The sequence below is a fragment of the Amblyomma maculatum genome, chromosome 10 (genome assembly GCF_055883805.1).
Source record: "Amblyomma maculatum isolate TAMU_Amacu chromosome 10, ASM5588380v1, whole genome shotgun sequence".
In the NCBI taxonomy this organism is placed as follows: Eukaryota; Metazoa; Arthropoda; class Arachnida; order Ixodida; family Ixodidae; genus Amblyomma; species Amblyomma maculatum.
The window spans coordinates 36,096,180-36,118,437 of record NC_139353.1 but is presented as its reverse complement, the minus strand read 5'-3'; the positions used below and the strand labels follow the sequence as shown (position 1 = coordinate 36,118,437).

The following is a 22,258-nucleotide window of genomic DNA, read 5'->3' as shown; positions in this document are numbered from 1 at the left end:
AGCGAGTAGATTATCATAGTATTAAAAATGGCGAGGTGTTGGGATTGAGTTGCAGGAAAGCCATAGAAATTGCGCGGTACTGCATGCGCTCACAGTGGCACATCTCAAATGGGGCGGGGCACTAACAGCTGGGTTGTGCGTGCTTTCTCGCCCCCTCTCCAGATGGGATGCCTCCTTTCTAGGCACCACCACCGTTGCGACCTGTGCTGGAAGCATGGCAGAAACGACGACCGTCTCTCTCATCGTGCCAATTCACGGCTTCATCGTGCTCTCGTTGTACCCCCTTTTGTTCACGTTTGGCGGCTGCTGCCGTGACGACACTTTTTTTCGCCCTCATCGCAACCAAAGTTCTTTGTTGACGTTGCAGCACTTACAACGGGCCTTTCTTTTTTTGCCGGTGCCAGTATACCTCTGTGTAGGTTGTTTCAGCGCTTTCTTCCTCTTCCCTTTTTCATTTTACTGTGCCTTTACCCGCTGACCCGGTTTGGAGGTTTTAATCGCTCGGACAACTTGCTGCATGCGCGCGCATGTCATTCCTGCCATCATTTTTACTTTTTTTTTTTTTTTTTTGGCATCGTCACTTGCTCAGTTGAGGAATTGTGTTTCATTGATGCCATTTTTATAGGTGCTACTATTATTATTGCCCCACCCTTTGTGGTAGTCGTTTGACTCCCAGAGGGAAAGTCGTGTTTGCGATAGACGTGGCGTGTTTTTTCTTTTTTCTTTGCGTTGGCCGGCTTATTTTTTCGTGCCCAAACGTACGACCACTGTTGGCCGGCTCCCCCGCATTTTCGTCGTATGTTTCCGTCGCTCATCACACGATAATAGTTGTTGCATTGCCCCGTGTACATGTTTGACTGACTGGTGGATGGGCATCACCTGGAGATGATGTGAACGAGCAATTTTCGATGTGCCTTAGTCTCGAATCAGTTTTTCATCTACGCATTGGAACGGGATGCTTTTAAGGTGCAAGTGTGGTTGGTCTTCCAGGAAGGGTTTTTTTTCTGACCCCCGTGCAACATTGATCCCGTTGTCACTGTGCTCTAGTTTCTCGAGAAAGTGCTGTTCATCTTGGAACAAGCGCGCGTAAAATGATCGCTCGAGTCACTTACTCATCATTCTTTGAACTTAGAGGAATCCCTAAAACGATGCATTTCATAAGTGAAGAAAATTTCTGGAAACCTTAGAATTCCTGGAAAGAGCAAATTCCTGGATATCGCGAGAGGTGGAAAGATGATGTGGTGTAGTCCTGGCGGACACCGCTAGGCACGTTAAGGTCATTACTACCAGAATATGTTTTTGCCTGTATTGGCGGAAATGAACGAAAAATGCGACGGGTTGACAGATGTGAGATGCCCTTGAACGATTGTGTCATCACTTTCCATCACAATTCACGCGTACTGTAGCATTGTGTGTGTGAGTGTGTGTGTGTGCGCGTACTGTGGGCACTTTGATGAGTGCGAAAAGAGTTAATCCGCTGGCAGAAAAATCACGCACTGCCCCTGAAAAAGGCCACCTTGTCTGTTTTGTTTTTTTTCTTGAAATCATCTTTATTTTCCGTGTTATTGTTGGGCCAGCTTTTTTTTTTTTTTTTTTTTTGTTGCTCTTGCACCTTTACTTTCCATGCGCCTGTTGGGCATGCCACATGCAAAGTGTGCGATTCAGAGCTGTTCAGTGAATTCTTTCATGTTGCACAATCAGACTTGTTTTTTCGTTGTCTCTGCTTGCACCCCCCCAACAAGAGACTAGGATGGCTTATATATATATATATATATATATATATATAAACATGCATATATATATATATCTATAAATATTATAAATATGACATACTGTGAGTGTACATAAACTTTGGCCAGGTGCCATACACTAGTAGAAAGATTCTCGAGGCAAAAAAAAAAAAAAGAGAATAATGAATGCCCGAAGGATTGTGTGTTGTTGACGTCCTTACGGGACTGCTCCCATCACCGGTCAGATGGGGGTCTGCCGTCATGTGTGGAAGAGAAGCATTATAGGCTGCAGTATTCGATACTGGTGCAGAGATATCACCTGTGCGGTGGATTTTTTTTTCTATTTACATTTTTTTTTTTCAATATTCATTTGTCTCCAACCCCCCTCTCTTTGATAGAGAGCGAGAGAGTAGGAAAGTTTGTTCACTGCAATCTCTCCTTCCTCTTTATTGCACAACACTGCAGGACCAGTGTAGTGCAAGTTTCCACAAAGTACTCATGAAAGTGTCTGCCTCCCTCCCCAGAATTTGGGCCACCCATTGCTTTCCAAGCAGCATGATCCATTGGCTCAATATTGGTCCTGTGCTGGAGTTGTCTGGCCCTACTATATAGGACCAATATATTGCCAATACAATACAATATTGGGCCGATGGTTTGTGCTGCTTAGGAGGCCTAAATGCGCAGAGTTGAGTGGCAATCAGCCCTGCTTTCTGTGGGGAGGATCCATGAATAGGGAACTAGAGCTGTGGATATTGCATGGGCTATGTATTGCCGGAAATTTACACAAAAAAGCAGAATCATCTTCAGAAGCGTATGTGTATTTTTGTTTTCGGCATGGAGCTACTGACTCTTCAACAACACCTTAGCTCCCAAAACTTAACTCCAAGCGCACTGAAATAATTATGGCACAAAAAAAAAAAAAAAAGAGAATTGGTCGCATTTTCACGAGTTGGATAGTCGAGCCACGTTGCGACGCATTGTTGTTTGAGCTGTCAGTAGTCCACTGCATGCAAGCAATCTGCTGTGCTGTCCTCGCATTGAACGATGGTCTTCCCTAGGATTCTGTTGTTTTAGTTAAGGCATGGTCGTTCAGTGGTATAACATGATGCATGTTTCATCAGCTGGCTGCTTATTACAGATTCTCTTGCATGTTAGAGTAAGATGGGAACGTTCTTCCACTGGGCTGCTTTCTCCAGTGAAAAAACCGAGAAAAAGAGAAATGTGTCCGGTGTTCTAGGAAAAAGATTGTTATGCGTAGATGCCAGAGGCAGGCATGTGATTCGACGTAGCTCCTCTTTCACCTTTTTTTTTTTTTGTGGTGTCTGGCTTTTGGAGCAGGGAAAAATGTGGACTGGTGCAAAGGACAGTGTCTTCATTGGATCATCCAGCAGAGGCAGCACATAGTGAGTTGGTGACCTCTGTCGGGGGATGTCAAAAGCTCAATCCTGCGTACGACCGTCGGCAGACGGCTGTGGAAGCCTTCCTCCATGTGTGTGTGCGTGTTTGGAGGGAGGACTGTGCGACTAGCGCCTCTGCACTTGTGTGTTGCTTGCACTTCTGTCGAGAGAAATGATTTATGAAATAAAGTTTATGACATCATTGCACTTTTCGGATGTTTTGGATTAAGGTGCTTCAGAATAAGGTTACTTTTTTGCTTGGGAGGATTAGGGGACATCGGTCAATCAGAACGCTTGTGTTGTACCCAAACACTCAGTTTTCTTACACAAACTGACAATATAGTAGGATGGCCCTCTAAGACCAAACAGTTTTGAGCAACCTTGGCGATGTCCACTGGGCTGGACACGGCATGCCCCCAATGCCAACGTGCTGAGGAGACGATCTAGCATATTGTGTTGCGAGTGCCCACATCGCTCCCTCCGACCACACGTGCCATAACGGACGGTGACATGCTGGCGATAGTACTTGCACTGCGCCATGAAGTGTATGACTTGAGCGACAAAAACAAGGCAGTGGAAATGACCAAATGACGTCTTGAGCACTGGTGGCGGAGACGTCTAGGTGTTAAATTTGTGTGAACGTGTCCACATGAAGCACGGCTTCAATGTCTACTTAGTTGCTGGTGTCGCTGCACAGATTTGCAGTCTACATGCAAAAACGGCCATACATTCACCACCGCCGAACAAGAGAGAGGCTGGGGTTAAGGTGGTTGCCGACTACATGTGGGGTTAGCCTTGAGAGTTCTGCCGACATTTGCTCCACCGCAGCGCCACCTAAATAATAGTGTTCACAAGTCAGTCGCACATAATCACACACAATAGATATTGGTCACTTCTCTCACAATCTGGATTCCAGATCTGAGTCCTCTTGTTGGCTCTTTCGTGTTTGAGCCATTGCTTTCACACCAAAAATTTATAGGAGTGGATTCGAACCAGTAGGGCTAGAAACCTGGTATTCGGGTTAAGTAAAGAGTCTTAACTAATGAGCCACCACGGCCGGTGTTTTCGCCCGTAATAGACAAGTTTGAGTATGGTTCGACCTCCGAAATATTCTTTTGAGTTATTGAAAGGGTTATTGAAGAAAGGGCTCTGGGACGCTAACGATGCACGTCAAGTCGCAGATGTAATCTACTGGGTCCCTGAAGTTTTGACGAAGACAATGATAGCATTACATTGCTACATGGAAATTTGACAAAGGTGAAATAGCCTCAGATGCTCGACTTTCCTTGTTAGATGAAAGGAAGGATGCACCAGGCGCGATCCTCCTGTGACGGTGCAGACCTAAACCTACGACCATTATCATCCTACGGCAAGGTCTCCCAAATCGCAAGGGGAGGGGGGTTTGTTTACAACCCCCCGTAAAACAATACAAACCTCGTAATAATTCTTGTAGACTTGTAGAGCTCCTGCAGACGCTTCAGTCAAGGCAGGTTTATCCACATCACAGAATGAGTGACGACTCGTGAACAACAGCTTCCACCTGTTGCTATGTTTGGGACACTTGGGTACACAACACAAGGTACAGCTACACGGTGGAGCCAGCTGCCACCAGCCACATTTGGCAGGTGCCACAGTAGAGCAAGATAAATCCCCCTCTCCCTCTTGAGAGAGTTGAGAGTCTTGAAAGCTTTTAATGAATATAAAGATCTATGGGGTGATGCTCTGTGAGTGCAGTCACGCAATGTGTGCGGTAACACAGTGCATGCACTGAGTGTGTGGTTGCGCATGGCAGCGCAAAAAAAAAAAATGCGCCACCTTATTGAGAACGATAGCGGTAATTGTGTGCTTAAGATTTCTCAGTGGACATTTCTCATATGCATAACGTTGACGCGCGTACCGCAGAGAATAACCGCACGTAGCCCCCACCTCACCTCACAGAGGAAGCAGTCATGCATCAGCATGTTACAGAACCACCTTCCCATCTCCTGAAAGCCCCTACCCGACGTGATCGTCATCTTACCAAATCCTGCTCCAATATGGAGCTTTGGCCCCTTACCCTCTACCTTACTAAGTGGCGCGACAATGTGCCAGAACACTTTAAACCCTTATGTGTAATTACTCGAGGGCATTCTGGAATTCGCCGCTGTTCAGACGGTTATATCAGTGGTTAGGGTGCTCGAATGCTGATCAGGAATCGAATTCCGCTTCGGTGGCCGCTTTTCGATGAAGACTGAAATTAACGCGCTCGTGTAGTGCATGATGTCAGTGCATGTCGCTTTGGCATTTCAAGCCTTACAAAGAAAACATTATTTTTCTGTACTTTTGGAAGGGAAATTATACCACACAAAAATTCCGAGAGCACTGCAGAATCTAGTGGAGAATTGCGAAAGCCTAAGCGTTGCTGCTGAATACGGTAGATCGCGCGCTTGCTGACGAACACAATCGGCGTTCCGTAGAACGCATCAATGTTCACCGGCGTTCCATAATTCGTTTACAGGGAAGCAAAGGCGTAGTATTTGTCACTCGCGAAATGTCACTGACACATCGCGGACAACAAAGCAACGCTCAGGGTTATGCATGTCTAGTGCAGGTTCTGCGGTTTTCTGCTAACATTTTTTCGCTCTGACGTGAAAACACACGCCACGTACGTTTGGACGTCGACATTAACTCGATCGGGTATTTCGACGTCTGAATGGTATTTTTTGGCTATAATTAACTTCTGACTCCTCTTCGACCGCACGATTCCGAGAGCAACGGACTTGAGGCCATCTAAGTGTAGCGCCCACAAATCGCTCATTGCTGACAATAAATGTTTTCCAATCCAAAAAAATCCCTGGCGAGTTTCTTTAATCCTCTTTCGTACACAATTGTTCCGTTTCGTCTAACTTCTCAGTTCATTGCAATCGTGATGACAAACTCCAGGACAACCTCCTTCGAACATAAGCCATTTAATGCTTATGGTTAATAGAGAGTTTTAGCTTACCGTGATCCGCCAACGCGCGTTCTACTGCGCATGCCCAGATACCCTTGATGCCGATAGATGGCGCCACATACTGGATGTCGGCACATAGACCTGGCGCGTCTAGACCAATCGGCTTGTGCGCCCCGTCCACGCGCGGTAGTGGGTCACGGTGGCGGATCGCGGTTCACGGTAAGCTAAATCTCTCTAATAAGAGGAGCGTATCGAGCCTAGAATGAAGAGTGTGCCAAACAGCTGGGTTGATTAGTGTGCATAATGTGTAGCACTGCGTGTTCTGCTCCCAATGATAATAGAGACAAGTACAAATTGGTGTGTCCGACGAAGGGAACAAAAACGCAATCCACAGCAGTGGTTATAATCACATTAGGCCATGATTTATTCCCAAGACGGGTCCGGCATATCGAACACTCGCCTCAGAGTCTTGAGCATCACGAAATTATCCGCATAGGGACCGGTGCAGAAGTTGTGCGAGTCGCCCATGTGGACGTTGAATACGAGCCACCCGAAACGGTACCAGGGTGGTAGAGACTTGATGAAGTTCACCTGCAAGTGCGCAATTGTTTCCCTCTTTGTATGACCCGGAGAAAATCCAATATAACTCCCACTGAATGCAGGGAGAGGCGAAGCCTTGTCAAACCCATTATGCGTAAATAAATGGAGAAAGAAAATATTTCTCGGGTTTTGCCACTGTGGAGAGAAATTGCGCGGCGATGCCATCGAGTTCTCAATCTTGCACTACTTTCGCATATTTAGCATTTAACATGTACTTTATTTTCTTGTGCTAATTAAGTTTGCCTTTCTGGTGTGCTTTTTAAACAAAGCATTTCGTTGTCTTCGTTGAGCTGCTCCTTCACAATCTCGGTTGTTGTCCAACGTTACAGCCCTCACCCAATTCGTTAGCTGTATTTTAATGTGGGCTGTTTAAAATTTTCGCGTGTCGTCACGTGGTTGTGACGTCAGAACCGCGTAGAGCTAGTAAGACCTTTCCGGGCCTCCCGACGAGCTGTATGCACTATCGCGCAAGCATTTATAACGCCTGCCATTCTTGGAAAGAGGCTTCCTTAGCGAACGGAGATGCTTAATTGCTTTTAAAATAGCCAATGTGTAAACTGTTTCACAGAGTCATAAAGAATATGTCAACGAGAAGTTTTACACGTCAGATAAAAATCAGCGTGACGATTTCGTGTGTGCATGTTACCAGATATTCAGCACATTCGCTAGGCGATCCTTTCAAATCCCAGTTCGCCATAAGCGAACCCGTATACAGCTCCTGCTTCTAAGCTTTCCAAAGGGGACGAGCGGCATCAGCACCCATTTTAGCCACGGGTGCTTACATGAAACTGCATTGCAGTGTTCAGTTTATTTCGGCCCTTTAGCATTAAATGCCTCGTTGGCAAGGAAATCTGGAATAGTTGACACAGTGAGTGGCGAATCATGAGCATGGCTCTGCTCTATACTATTACTAGTTGCTAGGTATTAGCAAGCAGGTGAGGTTGACGGGCTCTGAGCTGGTCGACGCGTTGTGGGATGTTACGAAGTGACATAACATGGCGGAAGCCACTAATTCTGTTAACTTGCTTGAGATGGCAACCGAACCCACTAGCAACCTCGAATTTCGATTCAGACACGGCCATCCCACGCCACAAAGGACCGTTTGCATGACTAGGTTAAAGCAGGGATTTATATTTACGTCTGGTGGCGTTTCAGGGAATGACGTGTAGCTTACGAATGTGCACTAATACGTGAGACAGTGAAAGCGCACTGTAAGCGCTTTGCAATTTACTGAGCACCGAATTGCGTGTACGTAAACTAAGATCGGTAAGGGGCAGAAGCCATTGCTGTGGTCGGTTCATATCCCTCAAGGCGGAGCTTATGTGTCCCCCAGTTTTTTTATTCCAGCAAAAAAGGAACTGCTGCAACGGCCGTTTTGGTCCAGCAGATCTGCGTTACTAACACAGACCACACGTCTTTTCTTGTCTGCGTTGTCTTACCTTGTCTGTAAAGCTTTGCAATGTCTCGTATATAACAAAATAGTCGTCGGAACCTCTCTGGACGGCGACACCAATATGCTCTTCGTTTTCTGTTTTCTTCGCTTTTGGCATACTTTCCAAGCCGCACGCCTGTGAAAATTAGTGGACGACATGATATTTGAGGGAATATGAATATTCACCGACGTCACTGTGACTGCCATTTTCTTGCATGCTCAATACCTCGAAAAGTTTCTGCCAGTGTCTGAGAGTATTAGCATCGTCTACTCTTGCGTGCATCGCTGAGGTTGGCTACCGTGCTACAAACTGTCGACTGAAAAAATTGTATGGGGCAATAACCTCACATTTTCTCACACAATCTCACTCAGTTCACATAAGAAATCACATACAAGTCGCATATAATTGCATAAGGTCTCATAGCTTATTGTACATTATCATAAATTATGTACGATATTTTATGATAATGATGTGAACCGTATGAGAGTCTATGCATGCGATTAGATGAGATTTTATGAGGTTAGTGCGACGTAGAACTTTTGGTTTTTCAGTAGTCAAACACACCACGCAGAAGAGAATACTCGTTCACAATGTGCGGATAACGTCGCTGTCAGAAATTCGGGTGATGCGTAACAAGTTCATTTCCTGCTACCATGTGGCGCATGTCTCATAAAATTATAAAGAAACGTGCATATAAATCTGTTAAAAATCATAGAAGGCTTAGAATTTAGCACATTCCCTTTGCTGCCCGCCAATACCGTCATTACACTACTCGGCCACAAAACAACGAATGCTCAAAAGCGGACAAGGAAACCCGGATAAACGTTGAGGGGGAGCTTCAGTCCACTAACCAACGTTCCTAAAAGAGGAAGTGTCTTAGCGTCACCACCGAAATCTTGACAAGTTCAGCGCATCTCGGCAGCCTACGTCACGACAACGAACGAAGAAGCGCGTATCCCATTTGAGTCACGTGGTGTCCTCTCGCCGCTTTACCCATGCCCGTATGCGCAGATTCATTGGCTGGTCCTTTATCGCTCATCCGCTCGTCGTGACGTTCGCTTATGAGAGAGAAGGTCATGCAACGGCCTTGTTAGAATCTCGGTGGTGACGGTCTTAATTGAGGCTTCGCCTGCTTAAGTCATCTTGTCGGAAGGCTGGCTTGCGGAGTGAGGATCCCCCACAACCTTCATTTGATTTGCTTTGGTATTGTGCAGTTATCTTCTTTACCGCGTTATACCCTGAAATTAAAACGGAGAAGGCTGCTCATAACTTCTACGACGCGGGAATAGATAACCATGTGCTGAAAAAATGTCCATTTTGTGCAGTGTTCTTCAGTGTGTGTGTGGCAAACACTTGAATTGAATCCTCGGTCAATCCTTTTACGCTAGAGAAAAGTGATCGAAGCAGTATATTCCTGACGAACTATGCTTCGTTTCTGGAAAAACCTTCATATTTTTTCTGCCACTGACAGTTGCAGGCCGTATAGGAACAAACGCTCGATCAGACACAGGGGCGCCGATTCCTTCATATCTAAATACTTTGATCGCCCTATAAAATATATACAGTTATATGCACAATTACTGATCTGTCGCGTTCCTTTAAATTACCACGGGCTGTTGGGGTTAGCGGGCGCTCTCCAGACTTACTAGTAATCGCCGGCACTTGGTGTTTGTGCCCGCATTTTCAGACAAGGAACAGTTTGTTGAAATTTACTGTGTAACCAGGTACGTTATACTCTGATATCTCGCTGTTATCGCTCCCCCCCCCCCCCCCCCCCCCCCCTCGCGCTCAGTGTGTGATGATGGTTTAAGCGAACCCTCGTACTTTAAGTACTTCCTGGCTGTTTAGAAATTCTGTGTGACGCATTTTACGCAGTTATTTACACACACGGGAACAGTAACTATTTGTATTGAACATCACAAAACAAACAAAGCGGCTTTCTTAACGCTTGCGCTCAGCTTTTGATTACATATTGTGCACTTGAATATGTCGATGGCATCTAGTACATTACTGAACATGGCAAAGTTGGTTTTCGTTTACCAAACCGCTCAACAGCCTGTTTGATCCTAGTCCCACAAAGCAACAGAACCGTATAAAAAATAAAGTTCTGTAGGTCTGCCGTAACTTCAGACTTTACGATAGCTCCGCAGAACTTTTCGTAATTACGTAGTTGTTCAGCAGTGATTTTGTGTAGTTTGTAGTTCTGTAGTGTTTTTCTGCTATAACTACACAAAATTGTGATATTACTACAAAAAAAAAAAATCAGGTTCACTGTCAAACAACTCACCGAAACTCTGTTATGATAACATAAAACTTTTTCTTTCTCGACTCTATTATTCAGGCGTACTGCTCTTATGGCGCCTAAGCTCTCGTCAGAGCTCTAGTCCATTTCTCTCATTTGTGAGTGCACTGTTGAAATCTGAAAATGTACTTACCAGCTGACTTCGCCAGCTTAAGAATAGAACTGTCCCTGCGGGCAAGCAGCTAATAAGCACGGTGAGCTTGTGTCTCACAATGTAACGTAGTTTAAGGTTGACATTGTTATTTATGCTCCGTTTTTTATAGACTTCCCCTACAGAAGCGACTTGTCGACTCTAGCGGAAGAATGACCTTGGTAATAGTGAACTAAGTAAGTTCATAGCTCACAAGAAACAGTATATTAACGGGCCTGTAGTTTTCTGCAAAAGGCGCCTGTGTTATTTATCACACAAACCGAATGGGATAATTTTCATGAGTATTCTGTTTTATTTTCAAGGTTATTGCGCCTTGAAATACTTCTCAATCATTCTAGTATTACAATCCATACACGCGAGTGCTAAATTTCTTACCATATCAAGGGTAGTCACCGCGAACTCGTCGCAATCCTCGTAGAACTTCACTTGTGTTTCAACATTGTCAATCCTTGTGGCGTGTTTGTACGACAATGGGCTAAGCTGCATTGTAACGCCGACAATAATGAGCCGGTGATTGTGTAAATAAGTTCCCTTTACCAACTCCTGGACTCGGCCCTGCAAAGACAAAAGATTTAACGAGAAAACAGGGCTTTATTACCTGTAATAACTTTAGATCCACGGCGCGCGGTCTGACAGATACAAACCCGGTGAACGTTCCGTTCCGTCCGGGTGATCTTGAAGCCGAGAAAATGTCAAACTGAGACTTAAGCATGCCTATCGACAGGTCTCGTCCCGTGTGTCATAATACAACATTTTGGGCGAGTTGGTTACATACATTCATTATTACAGCGCAAAGACGGACGGGACAAGAGGAGGACACAACAGCGCTGTGTCATGCTATGGTAAGCTGCTGCATTACCACGTACTTGACTATTAGACCACTTGACGATGGCTAATGACCTTTGAGCTTGAAAAGTGATTGTCAATAACATATCAGGCATCATGTGATAGGTTCACCATGACGGAAGCTGAACACATGATATTAGCATAACCAAGCAAAACTGAGCTATCGCTCGCTAAAATTGGTTTAACCAAGTTCATCATTTTCTGCATCACTTTCTTTATAATAAGCCGGTATATAGTTGCAATACGAAGCTACCGCCAAAAGAACTTCAGTACTTTGTTGCAGCCACTATCAGCTTCGGCAGCGGAAAGCATCGAGCTCGCATTGTGTCAGTGGGCAGGTATGGAAATTAAGGAAACAACCATGGCCCGAGAAACCCGTAGCTCACCATGCAAACTCCTGGCAGGAGCTTGATTAGGGCGCGCAGCTATCTACCGGTGACTGAGTGACTACGAGTGACATTCCTTGGTGCACGTAAATGCCTGTACCCAAGGATGCGGGATCGAATCCCGGCTTCGACGGCCGCTTTTCAGGGGAGCCGAAAAACCAGGCGCCCGTGTGCTGCGCGATGTCAGTGCACGGTGAAGAACCCCAGTTGGCCGAAATTTCCGGAGCCCTCCACTACGGCGTCTCACATAACTTGAGTCACTTTAGGACGTTAAACCTGAGAAACTAAACCAAACCAAACCGAATCAAACATATTCTAAGACTGCTACAAAATTTCTGAAACGGCGCTGAGGGGCTCGCCTTGCCAGAAGGAGGTCAACACTTTTACCCATGGAGGAAGGAAAGCTTAGGAGAGGCCCTGACGTCATTTTTTTGAAGCCGGCGCGGCCGCGCCGCGACCGGGCGCTGCAACGTCTCTCCTCCACCTTTAACCTTTCTCCGCGACGCTCACGTAGGTAGGGCCCTTAGCAACGCTGTTGCTAGTGGCCCGAGTTTTCATAGCAACGCGTCGCCGTTGCTAATGGCCCGACTTGGCTAACCCTAAATTTTGACGTCACTTCCGCCACACTTTCTCCAATGCATTGGGAATGGCAAGGGCCTCTCCTAAGTTGTTTCCTTCCTCCATGCTTTTACCATTTTCTTTTGCATCGCTGTGCGAACCTCACACTTTCTGCATAAGCTTTCTTTTCTTACGCATTTTTGAAGTTTCTACCATTGCTAGTTTCGGTAGCTACTTTTTGCGCGCATAGGCTTGCATGCACTCACGAATGAAGGGAAATTATCGTCCGAGGCATGTATAACCGCTGGAGGGACCACTGTGCACAAGGTCATGTTTTCTTGTAAGTGTGTGGACGTGACCAGGACCACAGAGGTCGCACCGTAACTGCAGAAAGGACAACACCATTAGCATCTGAAATACACTGTGGAATATCACAGTTCGATGCAAGCAGGTCTCTATGTATTAAAGTCAGGAACATGCATGTGCACCTATAGGGAGCTTGCATGAAGCGATGCATGCTGGGTATAATCCGCCATGATGATGTCGCTGGCAGCAGACGGCGGGAAGCGCAGCCAGGCTGAATGGAGCGAATGCCTTGTCATTTTCGACGGTCCACCGAGCAAACAAGCGGCTTTTCATGCGATGTCCTTACGTGCGTGCAAGATCTTGCAAGATATCAGTGAGGAACGTACGCGTCGACGCTGTGCCCGAAAAGTCGGGCGCGCTATGAAGAAAGGCAAAGCAGTGCGGCGCGGACTTGTTCACGCTAGGCACAGACGACTGGCTGTACTATGCGTCTGGACCTGTGGCCGCCCGTCGACATCGCCGACATTCATGACTTCTAGTTCTGGCGAGTATTTTGATACTTTCCCGGACCAGCGTCGATCTCCGTGTGTTGGCCCATGCGAGCCATTCGAGTCGGCAACGCTAGAGGGATCCTTTGCCTTCCCGCACTCGTGCACACGTACTTTTGGAATTGTGAAGAACCCGCAGTCGGCCTGTCTGATCGCGCCAGCATCGTCTGCGCGCACTACGCGAGCATGCAAACGAGTGAGTGACGTGTTGCGTCGTCTGCAGCCAGCGACAACATCATGGCGGATTATACCCAGCATGCATCGCTTCATGCAAGCTCCCTATATTGCAGGGACAAGCCCTCTAGCGAAATAAGTTCTCTTCCTAAGAAAATGTTTTGACACATTGAGAAGTTTTTCTCAGCCGATAAGCTGGCTCACCAGTACCTAAAGGAAATGGAGACAGACAGCCCTTGATTGCTGACAGTGTGTATCGGTAAGCAGTTTTCGAAGACTTGCATTCACTTAGTGCGGCAAACGCAATGCGCCTCACGAGAGGTCAAGCTTCGTACGCTCCGGTTTAGAATAAACAACTGTCAGCCAACCAGAATCCAAGCAAGAAAGTACTCTGAGCACGATAAAAGATCAGCGTCCTGATCGACGACCTGATATTAGTGCAGTGCAGTACAACTCGATATAAGCGACGCAATTCGATTATATAGTTTGGATTTTAATTCTTAATCACAAATACATACACACTAATAAACGGTAAGAACTAGAACCTCCGATTATTCTAATGCAATTATGCTAAACACGAGCCATCCAGCAACATATGGCTTGATGCTGTCGCGGAAGGCTCAGTTTTTAAATACGCTTAGCTTATTGACCCTATTAAAATAAACCTACATTCAAACCAGCGCACTTGTACTCGACATAGGCTATCTAATAATATACCATTTGTGGCTATTTAACTCAATATAATGTGCTATACAATGATATAACTTTTGTGTCGCAACGGCTTAATATAAGTTTAGACATCGTGGCTAAGCCGAAGGCCATTTATTTTTGTATCGCGTCGAAGTGGCTCCTAAAAGAATGGCCTTTTGTGTTCTGGTTCGCAGACAAGATTCACAGAACTCACTCTTTAGCTGTGGCTATGGCGAATAAATCCTTGAACCTGGTCCATGTGTCACTCTCACTGTACCAGAACGTGCCCAAAGCTATGACGGTCCTCGCCGACGTGTCCTTAACTTGAATGCGTCTCAGTGTCTGGAAAGGAGTATAACTATGGTTGACTGGCGATAAGCGTTAGGTGTTCAGCAATTAACTGCACACCTAACTGCAATTCGAATACCGCTGCGCGTTTAATGTCGAGCTGTTTAAAATTGCAAGGGACGCAATGAAGCGTGTTTTAGTATTCACACGGTTACGCGCATTTGTCCAATTTTCTAGGATAAAATTCTGTAAGAATAGGAACACTACCTCTTAAGTCTTTCAACCATCAACGCGCATCAAAGTAGTGCTGTTGGCTTATTTGATGGTCAGCTTTCAAACGTTTCGATTGTAATAGTTTTTGGATGACGGCCTCCGTGCATATCTTCTAGTTATTTCAGTAGCGTCTAGATATGTTCAAATACGGCCTTAGGAATTAAACCACAAGGAAAAGCAACGTGGCGCACTGGGTGCTCCAGTGCTCAGTGACATTTTGGGGCCTCCCATTGAAGGTACCTTAATTCACTCAGTTTCGTTTCTTTTCATCCAGACGTGTATTTCATTGTGCTTCCTTACTGAAAAACGAAAAGTTCTACGGGGCAATAACCTCACACAACCTCATCAAATCACATAGACTCTCATATGGTGGACATCATTATCATAAAATATCTTCCAGAATTTATGTTAATGTACAAGAAGGTATGAGACCTTACGCAATTATATGCGTCTTGTATGTGATTTCTTACGTGAATTGAGTGAGACTTTGAGAGAAAAGGGGAGGTTATTGCCTCGTGCAATTTTTTTCAATAGGGTTGTTTTGAAAATGACAATATGGTCCTTGCACACATCCTTTAAGGAAAAGTCCCACTTCAGAGGCTAAACCCTCACTTCTAGCCCGAGAAGCGACGCAATAAGCTCGCATTTCCGCAAATTATTGTGCGACTCCTTGGACGAGATTTTCCTCAAAGCAACTGAACGAAATTACGTCTGCGCTCTTCTTCCCTCTACGTTAGTTCGCCTGCAAAATATTGCATGACATATTGTTCTGAAGTGAAAGCTTCACTGCGCGACTTAGCCCTAGTGAAAAAACCCTGAGTCACAATAAACTCATGCAGATTTCTCATGCTAAACTACTCGTAAAAATCTCATCATCTCATACAGATATCATTCAAAGTATATGAGTTTAGTGTGAGTTTAGTATGAGAAATCTGTACGGTTATTGTGACTCATACAGGTTTTTCGCTAGGGAGGGCCAAGGTCTGCGAGGGCTCATGTTTGAATACAGTAAGTCAGAAGGCATTCTCCACGGTAATTCCGCCGCCAGAGTGCGCTCTGTCCGCCACCGCGCATGCGCTCTCCCGCTGCCAGAAAGGGTGACTCATCGCGCGCTTGGCCGCAGTTTAAAGAGTGCACCGCTCGACTAGGCAGTGGATGCTTCACCATGCAGACGAGATGCCATCTCGAAACGTTACGCCGAGCACCTTGCGACGTCATCAGCAAGCGACGTACTTTCGCTTTGTATAACAGGTTTAGAAGAATTAAGCCTTCAGCAAAATTTACTTTCTAGAGGCCCCAGAAATTCTTGCCACCGAAAAGCAATCCAGCATATTCTGTCTGACTAGCCTGTATCGACGAACATGAGGACATTATAAACACATCAAGTCACGCAAGTTCCTCTAAAGGTGTACTATGTATTCAGTCCCTTAGCTTGGCACAGCCAGCAGCGACGAGCGATTATATATTTGTTCAGAAGGAAATAGCGCCGGCACAACACAGAGAGAAGAACGAAAACAAGCGGGGGGCTGATCGACTTACAACTGAAATGTATTCGAAAGAATCGCACCGCACGTTAAGTAGTATTGAGGCAGGCCGTCAGCTGAGTCAATGTGCAGAGGACGGAGTAAAAGCGATAAAATCATGAAGACACTAAACGTTATAAAGAGCTTAAAAAGGAACGATGGCTGCGGGAAGAAAGACATGTGGAAATGATAATATAGGCAAAGAGCTAGGGGTCACGGGGCTTGCGCATTATATATGAAAAAGAAAAAAAAAATGGCTTGCGCATTATATATAAGGGTGAACGAAGTGTTCTAAGGGAGATAGGTTTAATTCGTTTCGAGATAGTGTGTCTTTTTTTATAGTAGTGTGAGTGATGAAGTGCTGACAAACGTGTCGATACGGTTTCGAATCAGGCAGGATTCATAATTCTCCCGTGTGTGCTCTCTACGATATCTTTTCAAGAATCGTATTCCTTCTGAACAATATTACACCAACAAACCCGCACAAATAGGTTTGAGACAAATGTTTATTTTTCTATTCGAGAGACACTGGACTCGGAGGCAAGCTCGAACCTGCCTGTTTTTCGGCCTTAATTGAATGACATTGCATTTCTAAAATTATTTTCTAGCAGATCAAACCGGTGCATCTCGCCTTAAATTCAATATCCGCATTAAAAAGAGTAATATGCAATCACTGTGCGTGAGTCTCGTCTTCGTTAGTAAACCATCCTAATCAACAGTCTACGCCCGAGCAGAAGACAAAAAACTTGCCGACTGGGCCCTTCTTGTGTTGTAGTAGAGCAAGCCTTCTCCGCCGTCTTTCGGTGTCATAATATGTTTATTTTCTTTTTTGTTCTATACCTTAACAATACGTTTGATCAGCGCTGGTTTGTCCTATGTGTACCACTGTGCTCCGCCCTCCCCTAAAATTTATGAGACAATAACCTCACATTTTCTCACACAGTCTCACTCAATTCACGTAAGAAATCACATACAAGTCACATATAATTGCGTAAGATCTCATAGTTTCTTGTACATTAACATAAATTATGGAATATATTTTATGATAATGATGTGCACCGTATGAGAATATGTGATTTGATGAAATTGTGTGAGGTTATTGTAGAACTTTTCGTTTTTTAGTGGGGGATCGTCCTGAAGTTTATCGATAATCATTCATGGACCTTTCTCTATCCGCTTTTCTATCTCTATTTCCCTTGGTAACATGTCAGCGGTGTTTGAACGTCGGAAAAATTTGTTTTTCATGAAAAAGTTCCTGCTATCTCTTTTGTGATTAACGCCAATTAGCGCCAGCTCCCGCACCTTTCGTGGTAGAATCAGAATACAGTCACGAATGTCGTCGTGACCAATATCGTACCAGTGAAGAAAATGGAAACGCGCATGCGTATTTTGTGGTTCAAAAGGTCCCCTGTTTAAGCGCCGAAAGTTCTGAATGCTGCGCCAACACCGCCCGACTGAAAAACCAAAAGTTCTACGTGGCAGTAACCTCATAAAATCTCATCTAATCGCATAGACTCTCATACGGTGCACATCATTATCATAAAATATCTTGCATAATTTATGATAACATGCAAGAAACTATGAGAGCTTATGTGATTTTATGCATCTTGTATGTGATTTCTTATGTGAATTGGGTGAGATTGTGTGAGGAAATGTGAGGGTATTGCCTCATACAATTTTTTCAATAGGGCGCTCAAGCGGACACTTAGCATATAACCAGCTACTACCCCTGCAGCACAAATCACCGGCCCAATAATGAAGGACGTTGGCAGTCGATGAATCCTTTGAAGGCCCGACATTGTCAACGCACTTATGGTATTCGGACGGTGCTGTCTGGGGTAGCAGCATTCGCCAACGAAGTGCGAGGGTGGCCGTGTGGTGAATTTCAGTGGAATGGAATACACACCTTGAGATAGCTCTTGGCTTTTTTCACATATTCTTCCAATATGTCAATGGGCGCTATCATGTTAAGAAACCCGTAACTCGCAATGTTTTTGGCCACCAGCTGCTGGAGAAGATGTTTGTTTCCCGTTACGTTTCTCGTATCGAAGTACCTACGACAGAAAACAAAAACAATGCATGACGTTCAACAACAGCTCCACTTTGAGAAGATGTAACTAAATTAAGCGTGCAATGCGTGATATATGTTCGAGGCTGCACACGACCGGCCTATGCACAGTGAGATTGGCGAGGGCTATGAACGACACAAATGAGAATACACAAAGGCCTTCGTTGTGCTTAAATAACCGCTCCCGAATAGAAGCACAGGCGGGAAACAGCTTTATTGAAATACTTCTCAGTGCGCACTTGCTGCTTGGCTGGAGACGGTAACAAGATCCCGAAGAAATAATTGTAAAAGATTTCTATTTAGAAAGATTAGAGCTGCTAATATGAAGTTACGTAATTGTCATCGCCAAAACCTTGACACATCAATCTAGCGTCGTGAACGTACTCAGCATGTCAGTATTATGTCTCCCTGACGCCCACCAGTAATTGGTAATTTGTTCAGTTGGAAAAGATTTAAGCCTGGTTAGCAAAACGTCCGGTATTCAGCGTCATTGTTTAGGAAAAAAAGTCGTCGATGTAAGAGCTTAAATATAAGTTTTAGCTTTTGAAGTGCGAGGCTGAGCTTCACGGCGCGAGTTATTGGCTCATAACCTAGCAATTTAAAATTACATTGAAAGGAGTGCATGAATATGCTGAAGCATCTAAATATCTGTGCCACGCGCGAAAAGCGGACTTTGAGAGGGGCGACCTTGTGTTGTCGTGCGCCGTATATTAGAGCTTACGTTTTAGAACAAACGGAACTTGAGTTTAGCAAGAATTTTTAATAAACGGTTTTAAAAATCACGCTACTTTGCTACAGCATGCGCGAAATTGCATCGCACGTTCAAGTACCTGCCGCCCAAATATGTCCATTTCTAATTACAAATTCTCTTGAAGGAAAATAAATCATTAGAATCGGCAGGCTCGGCAGCATATGTGTTCGGAGTGCGTTTTAAAAGTTTACTCACTTAATGTCGAAGGAGAGGCCTCCCTTGGTCTTTGTGTATGTCGCTACAATGGACTTGAAAGTGCTCAACGAGGATTGTAACTCAGTCGCCAGCAGGTCTCTTTCTATGAAGACGTCCATGTAGTACAGATAGTGACAGACACCGTCAGGAGGATACACCTCCGGCATGACGGCCTCGGCGCCCACCGCGCAGTAGAGTTCCCTGAGGACTGAAGAAAATCATGACCATACAGGAAGCCGTTAGGCAGCGAAAGCGCGATAACTGGCGCACTCAATCGTACGCGGAACCAAAGAGGTTCGCTAGTATATTGCAAATAGCAGCGAACGCAACAGAGCATTCTTTCTCATTCTGGCACCCGAAGCCGTCGTTATCATTGATACAATTGTTCAGGTGCCACGAAAAGAGCTGGCCATCAGGATTGAATGACAATACCACTAGAAGATAAGCACTGCTACAGGAGTTGGTCGGTTTGCGCTTAAGCGTTCGCTATTTACACAAAGGTCGGCGTCGTAGAACGCCACTATACACGAAGTCCCGTGAATGATCCGAGATTCTTGCTCGTCTCTCGTAAGTCGACACACGATTTAATTTTATTAATGCCTATTAGTTCGAGAAACAGAGCAGCAAAAACGTATTTCCGTCCAATTCGGTTAGCACCAGTCACGCTGGTACCTGAAAACAATAGGACTGGCTACCTTGACAGAACTGAGGTTACACAGTAATGATCTCCAGCTTCGTTTTACGTACCGTAAAATGTGATTACTTTGTGACTGCAGGGGTTACTTTGTGACACGCGCTCGGTTTTCTGTATTTTACATCTCGCGCCACGACCAGGCGCCGCCGAAAAGCTACGAGCCACTCAACAAGCTCTCCTGACATGCCATACCACCTACCGGCAGCCGGCCGAAGTTCCCGCGCTCCGGAGCCACCCAGACGTAGACAGGTTGAATCGTGTTTTAGCGCCCATCTGGTGAAGCACCGTAAACTTTGTGTGCTCGAACCGTCCGCACGAGAAAACCAGCGAAAACCAGCTATGTACTTCTGATTGCTAATATCTAGGCTAAATTAAACTGTAATATAAATTTAATCAAGTCATGTTTGTATAAGGTTGTAGAAAGGAAACTGAAATTTTGATACTTCGCGGGGTAACTTAGTGACACGCCAACAAAGAAGCCAGCAGGACAGGAAAACCGACAACCGGAAAGAAGGGCAGCTCTTCCTCCGGTGTCAGAGCTAGACGACCTAGGAAGACGTCTTCTCTTGAGGACGACCGCGCAGAAGAAAGCAGTGACAGCGAATCGTCTTCAGATGGTCAGCATGGAGACAACAAAAAGTGGTCGGAAGGAGACACAAGTGATTCCGGGGTACTCTCCGGAAGTCTTGACAACCTATCGGAAACGGACACTCCTACCACTTCCGTGGTTCCAAATACTAGCAACGTCCCGAGGGTCCGCGGTACGGTTTCCGGAGAAAGCACTTTCAAGGGGGATGACTTTGTCGTAGTAAACTTCGAATGACAACTTTTCCCGGGAAGAGTCACGGAAGTCAAACCTGAGGGGTATACATCGTCAGCACCATGGAGAGGACCAAAAAGAATTGGAGATGGCCGGACCGCGAAGACGCTATTTTGTATCAAAAGAAGAAATTTTGTACACAATTGAATCCCCTAGGCCAGTAGGCAAGCGAGGCATCTTTGAAGTAAAAGATCTTGATTGAGGAGGTACATGTATCAATCATCTGTAATACAATTGTAATGCTGCTGGAGCAGAAACTAATTGTAGACAACGCAAATAAACTTTTGATGGGGTAACTTTATGTCAGCCCTTTTTTTCCCAATCATATTCAGCCAAAAACAACTTTGTGACAGCTATCAGAATATTGCCGTTTGTATTAAAGATGCGGATTTGTAGTACATACCGTCGTGTGAGGGAAAGCTTTAGCAGCATTATGCCACTATTCATTCGTCTTTATGCTGATAATTGTTCAGCGAGAGAATAAAAACGTATGAAATCTGTCACAAAGTAACCCCATTTTACGGTATATAAACCTCTGGATTTTGTGCGAGAAACTGAAAAAGAAGACTTTAAAAAGTACTTTCTATCATTATTGTTACTAAGTGCTGGTTCCACCACTGAATGCTTCGGGTGATCGGCGTAGCCTGTTTCATACCCGGCGAGTTTCTCCCGTATATCAAAAGCTATAGCGTACAAAGAAGCCGCGGCCACCCGCTTCCAACACAACCCGGTCGATGAAAAACGTTGCCCTAAATGAATCGTTTCGCCACATTCTACGCTGCGGGCACAGCCTGTAACCACCGTGGACTATTTGTACAATGCTGCCCATCACTAAGATGTTTCCGCGGTCTTTTGCCTGCGAACCATATTGATTCTGAAGGACTGTTGCTAGGTTATAGACGTACATCGTTTACTTAATGGAGCTTGAACTTAGAAGTGGCCGATGAGAGATTTGTACTCTTGATTTTTGTGGGCGTTAGACACAAATTGCTGATGGGACTATCCGCAAATCGAATATTGCACGCCAGATGTAAGACACAAGGCAAGGTTGCAAAGAAAGGTGCCAGACCACATCCACATTCTGGAATTCAGAGTGCAGAAAAATTACCATTTGCTGACCAAAAGTCGAATGTATAATCACAATGCATGCGGTGTTAGTGATGGCGGAAAGAAGTTTCAGAGACACAAGCACTTTACTCAAACATTACTTTAGAATAAAACATGACCTGGTGCAATGAATACTGCCACTCACTGTCCGGGTTTGGAGTGGTAGTCGTTGTGCTTGTCGTCGTAGTTGTGGTGGTCGTCGTAGTTGTTGTAGTGGTTGTCGTTGTTGTGGTGGTAGTTGTCGTGGTTGTTGTAGTTGTAGTGGTGGTCGTCGTGGTCGTCGTAGTTGTGGTTGTCGTGGTCGTAGTCGTGGTTGTCGTCGTGGTAGTCGTTGTAGTGGTAGTAGTGGTTGTTGTGGTGGTAGTCGTTGTGGTCGTAGTGGTTGTGGTGGTAGTCGTGGTTGTTGTAGTGGTTGTCGTAGTTGTCGTGGTTGTTGTTGTTGTCGTAGTTGTTGTGGTTGTTGTTGTCGTAGTGGTTGTGGTTGTC

The 22,258-nt window shown here is 45.2% G+C and overlaps 3 protein-coding genes across 5 annotated transcripts in view; 1 reads left to right on the top strand and 2 right to left on the bottom strand.

Annotated features, from left to right (window-relative positions):
* smg (sterile alpha motif domain containing protein 4 smaug) overlaps nucleotides 1–3,338 on the top strand; it is a 138,885-nt gene extending 135,547 nt beyond the window's left edge. For all 3 annotated transcript variants that reach the window (XM_084582500.1, XM_084582497.1, XM_084582498.1), the window contains exon 15: nucleotides 163–3,338. In XM_084582500.1, the coding sequence (XP_084438626.1) occupies nucleotides 163–182 (20 nt within the window). In that variant the 3' untranslated portion in view covers nucleotides 183–3,338. The remainder of the gene's footprint in view (nucleotides 1–162) is intronic.
* Nucleotides 3,339–6,471: 3,133 nt separating this feature from the next.
* LOC146176166 (uncharacterized) lies at nucleotides 6,472–11,094 on the bottom strand. The gene is made up of 3 exons (XM_084580925.1): nucleotides 10,921–11,094; nucleotides 8,099–8,227; nucleotides 6,472–6,650 (listed from the first exon to the last, which is right to left on the bottom strand). Exons 1-3 carry the CDS (start codon nucleotides 11,029–11,031, stop codon nucleotides 6,483–6,485), a joined length of 408 nt encoding a protein of 135 aa, XP_084437051.1. The 5' UTR covers nucleotides 11,032–11,094; the 3' UTR covers nucleotides 6,472–6,482.
* A 6,928-nt stretch (nucleotides 11,095–18,022) lies between these two features.
* On the bottom strand, nucleotides 18,023–22,158 carry LOC146176165 (uncharacterized). Its single transcript, XM_084580924.1, has 3 exons — nucleotides 21,918–22,158; nucleotides 19,152–19,359; nucleotides 18,023–18,191 (listed from the first exon to the last, which is right to left on the bottom strand). The coding sequence occupies exons 2-3, from the start codon at nucleotides 19,316–19,318 to the stop codon at nucleotides 18,023–18,025; spliced, it is 336 nt and encodes a 111-aa protein (XP_084437050.1). The 5' UTR covers nucleotides 19,319–19,359; nucleotides 21,918–22,158.
* Between the last annotated feature and the right edge of the window lie 100 nt (nucleotides 22,159–22,258).

Bases quoted from the DNA above. Each gene is read 5' to 3' on its own strand.
- LOC146176166 (XM_084580925.1), bottom strand. From the start codon at position 11,031: ATGCAGCTTAGCCCATTGTCGTACAAACACGCCACAAGGATTGACAAT. The intron at 8,228-10,920 runs GTAAGAAATTTA...TAATTTTCACAG, and splicing joins CGGTGACTACCCTTGATATG to GCGTGCGGCTTGGAAAGTAT. The intron at 6,651-8,098 runs GTAAGACAACGC...GCGCACTTGCAG, and splicing joins TGCAAAGCTTTACAGACAAG to GTGAACTTCATCAAGTCTCT.
- LOC146176165 (XM_084580924.1), bottom strand. From the start codon at position 19,318: ATGCCGGAGGTGTATCCTCCTGACGGTGTCTGTCACTATCTGTACTAC. The intron at 18,192-19,151 runs GTGAGTAAACTT...TTTCTGTCGTAG, and splicing joins GGCCTCTCCTTCGACATTAA to GTACTTCGATACGAGAAACG.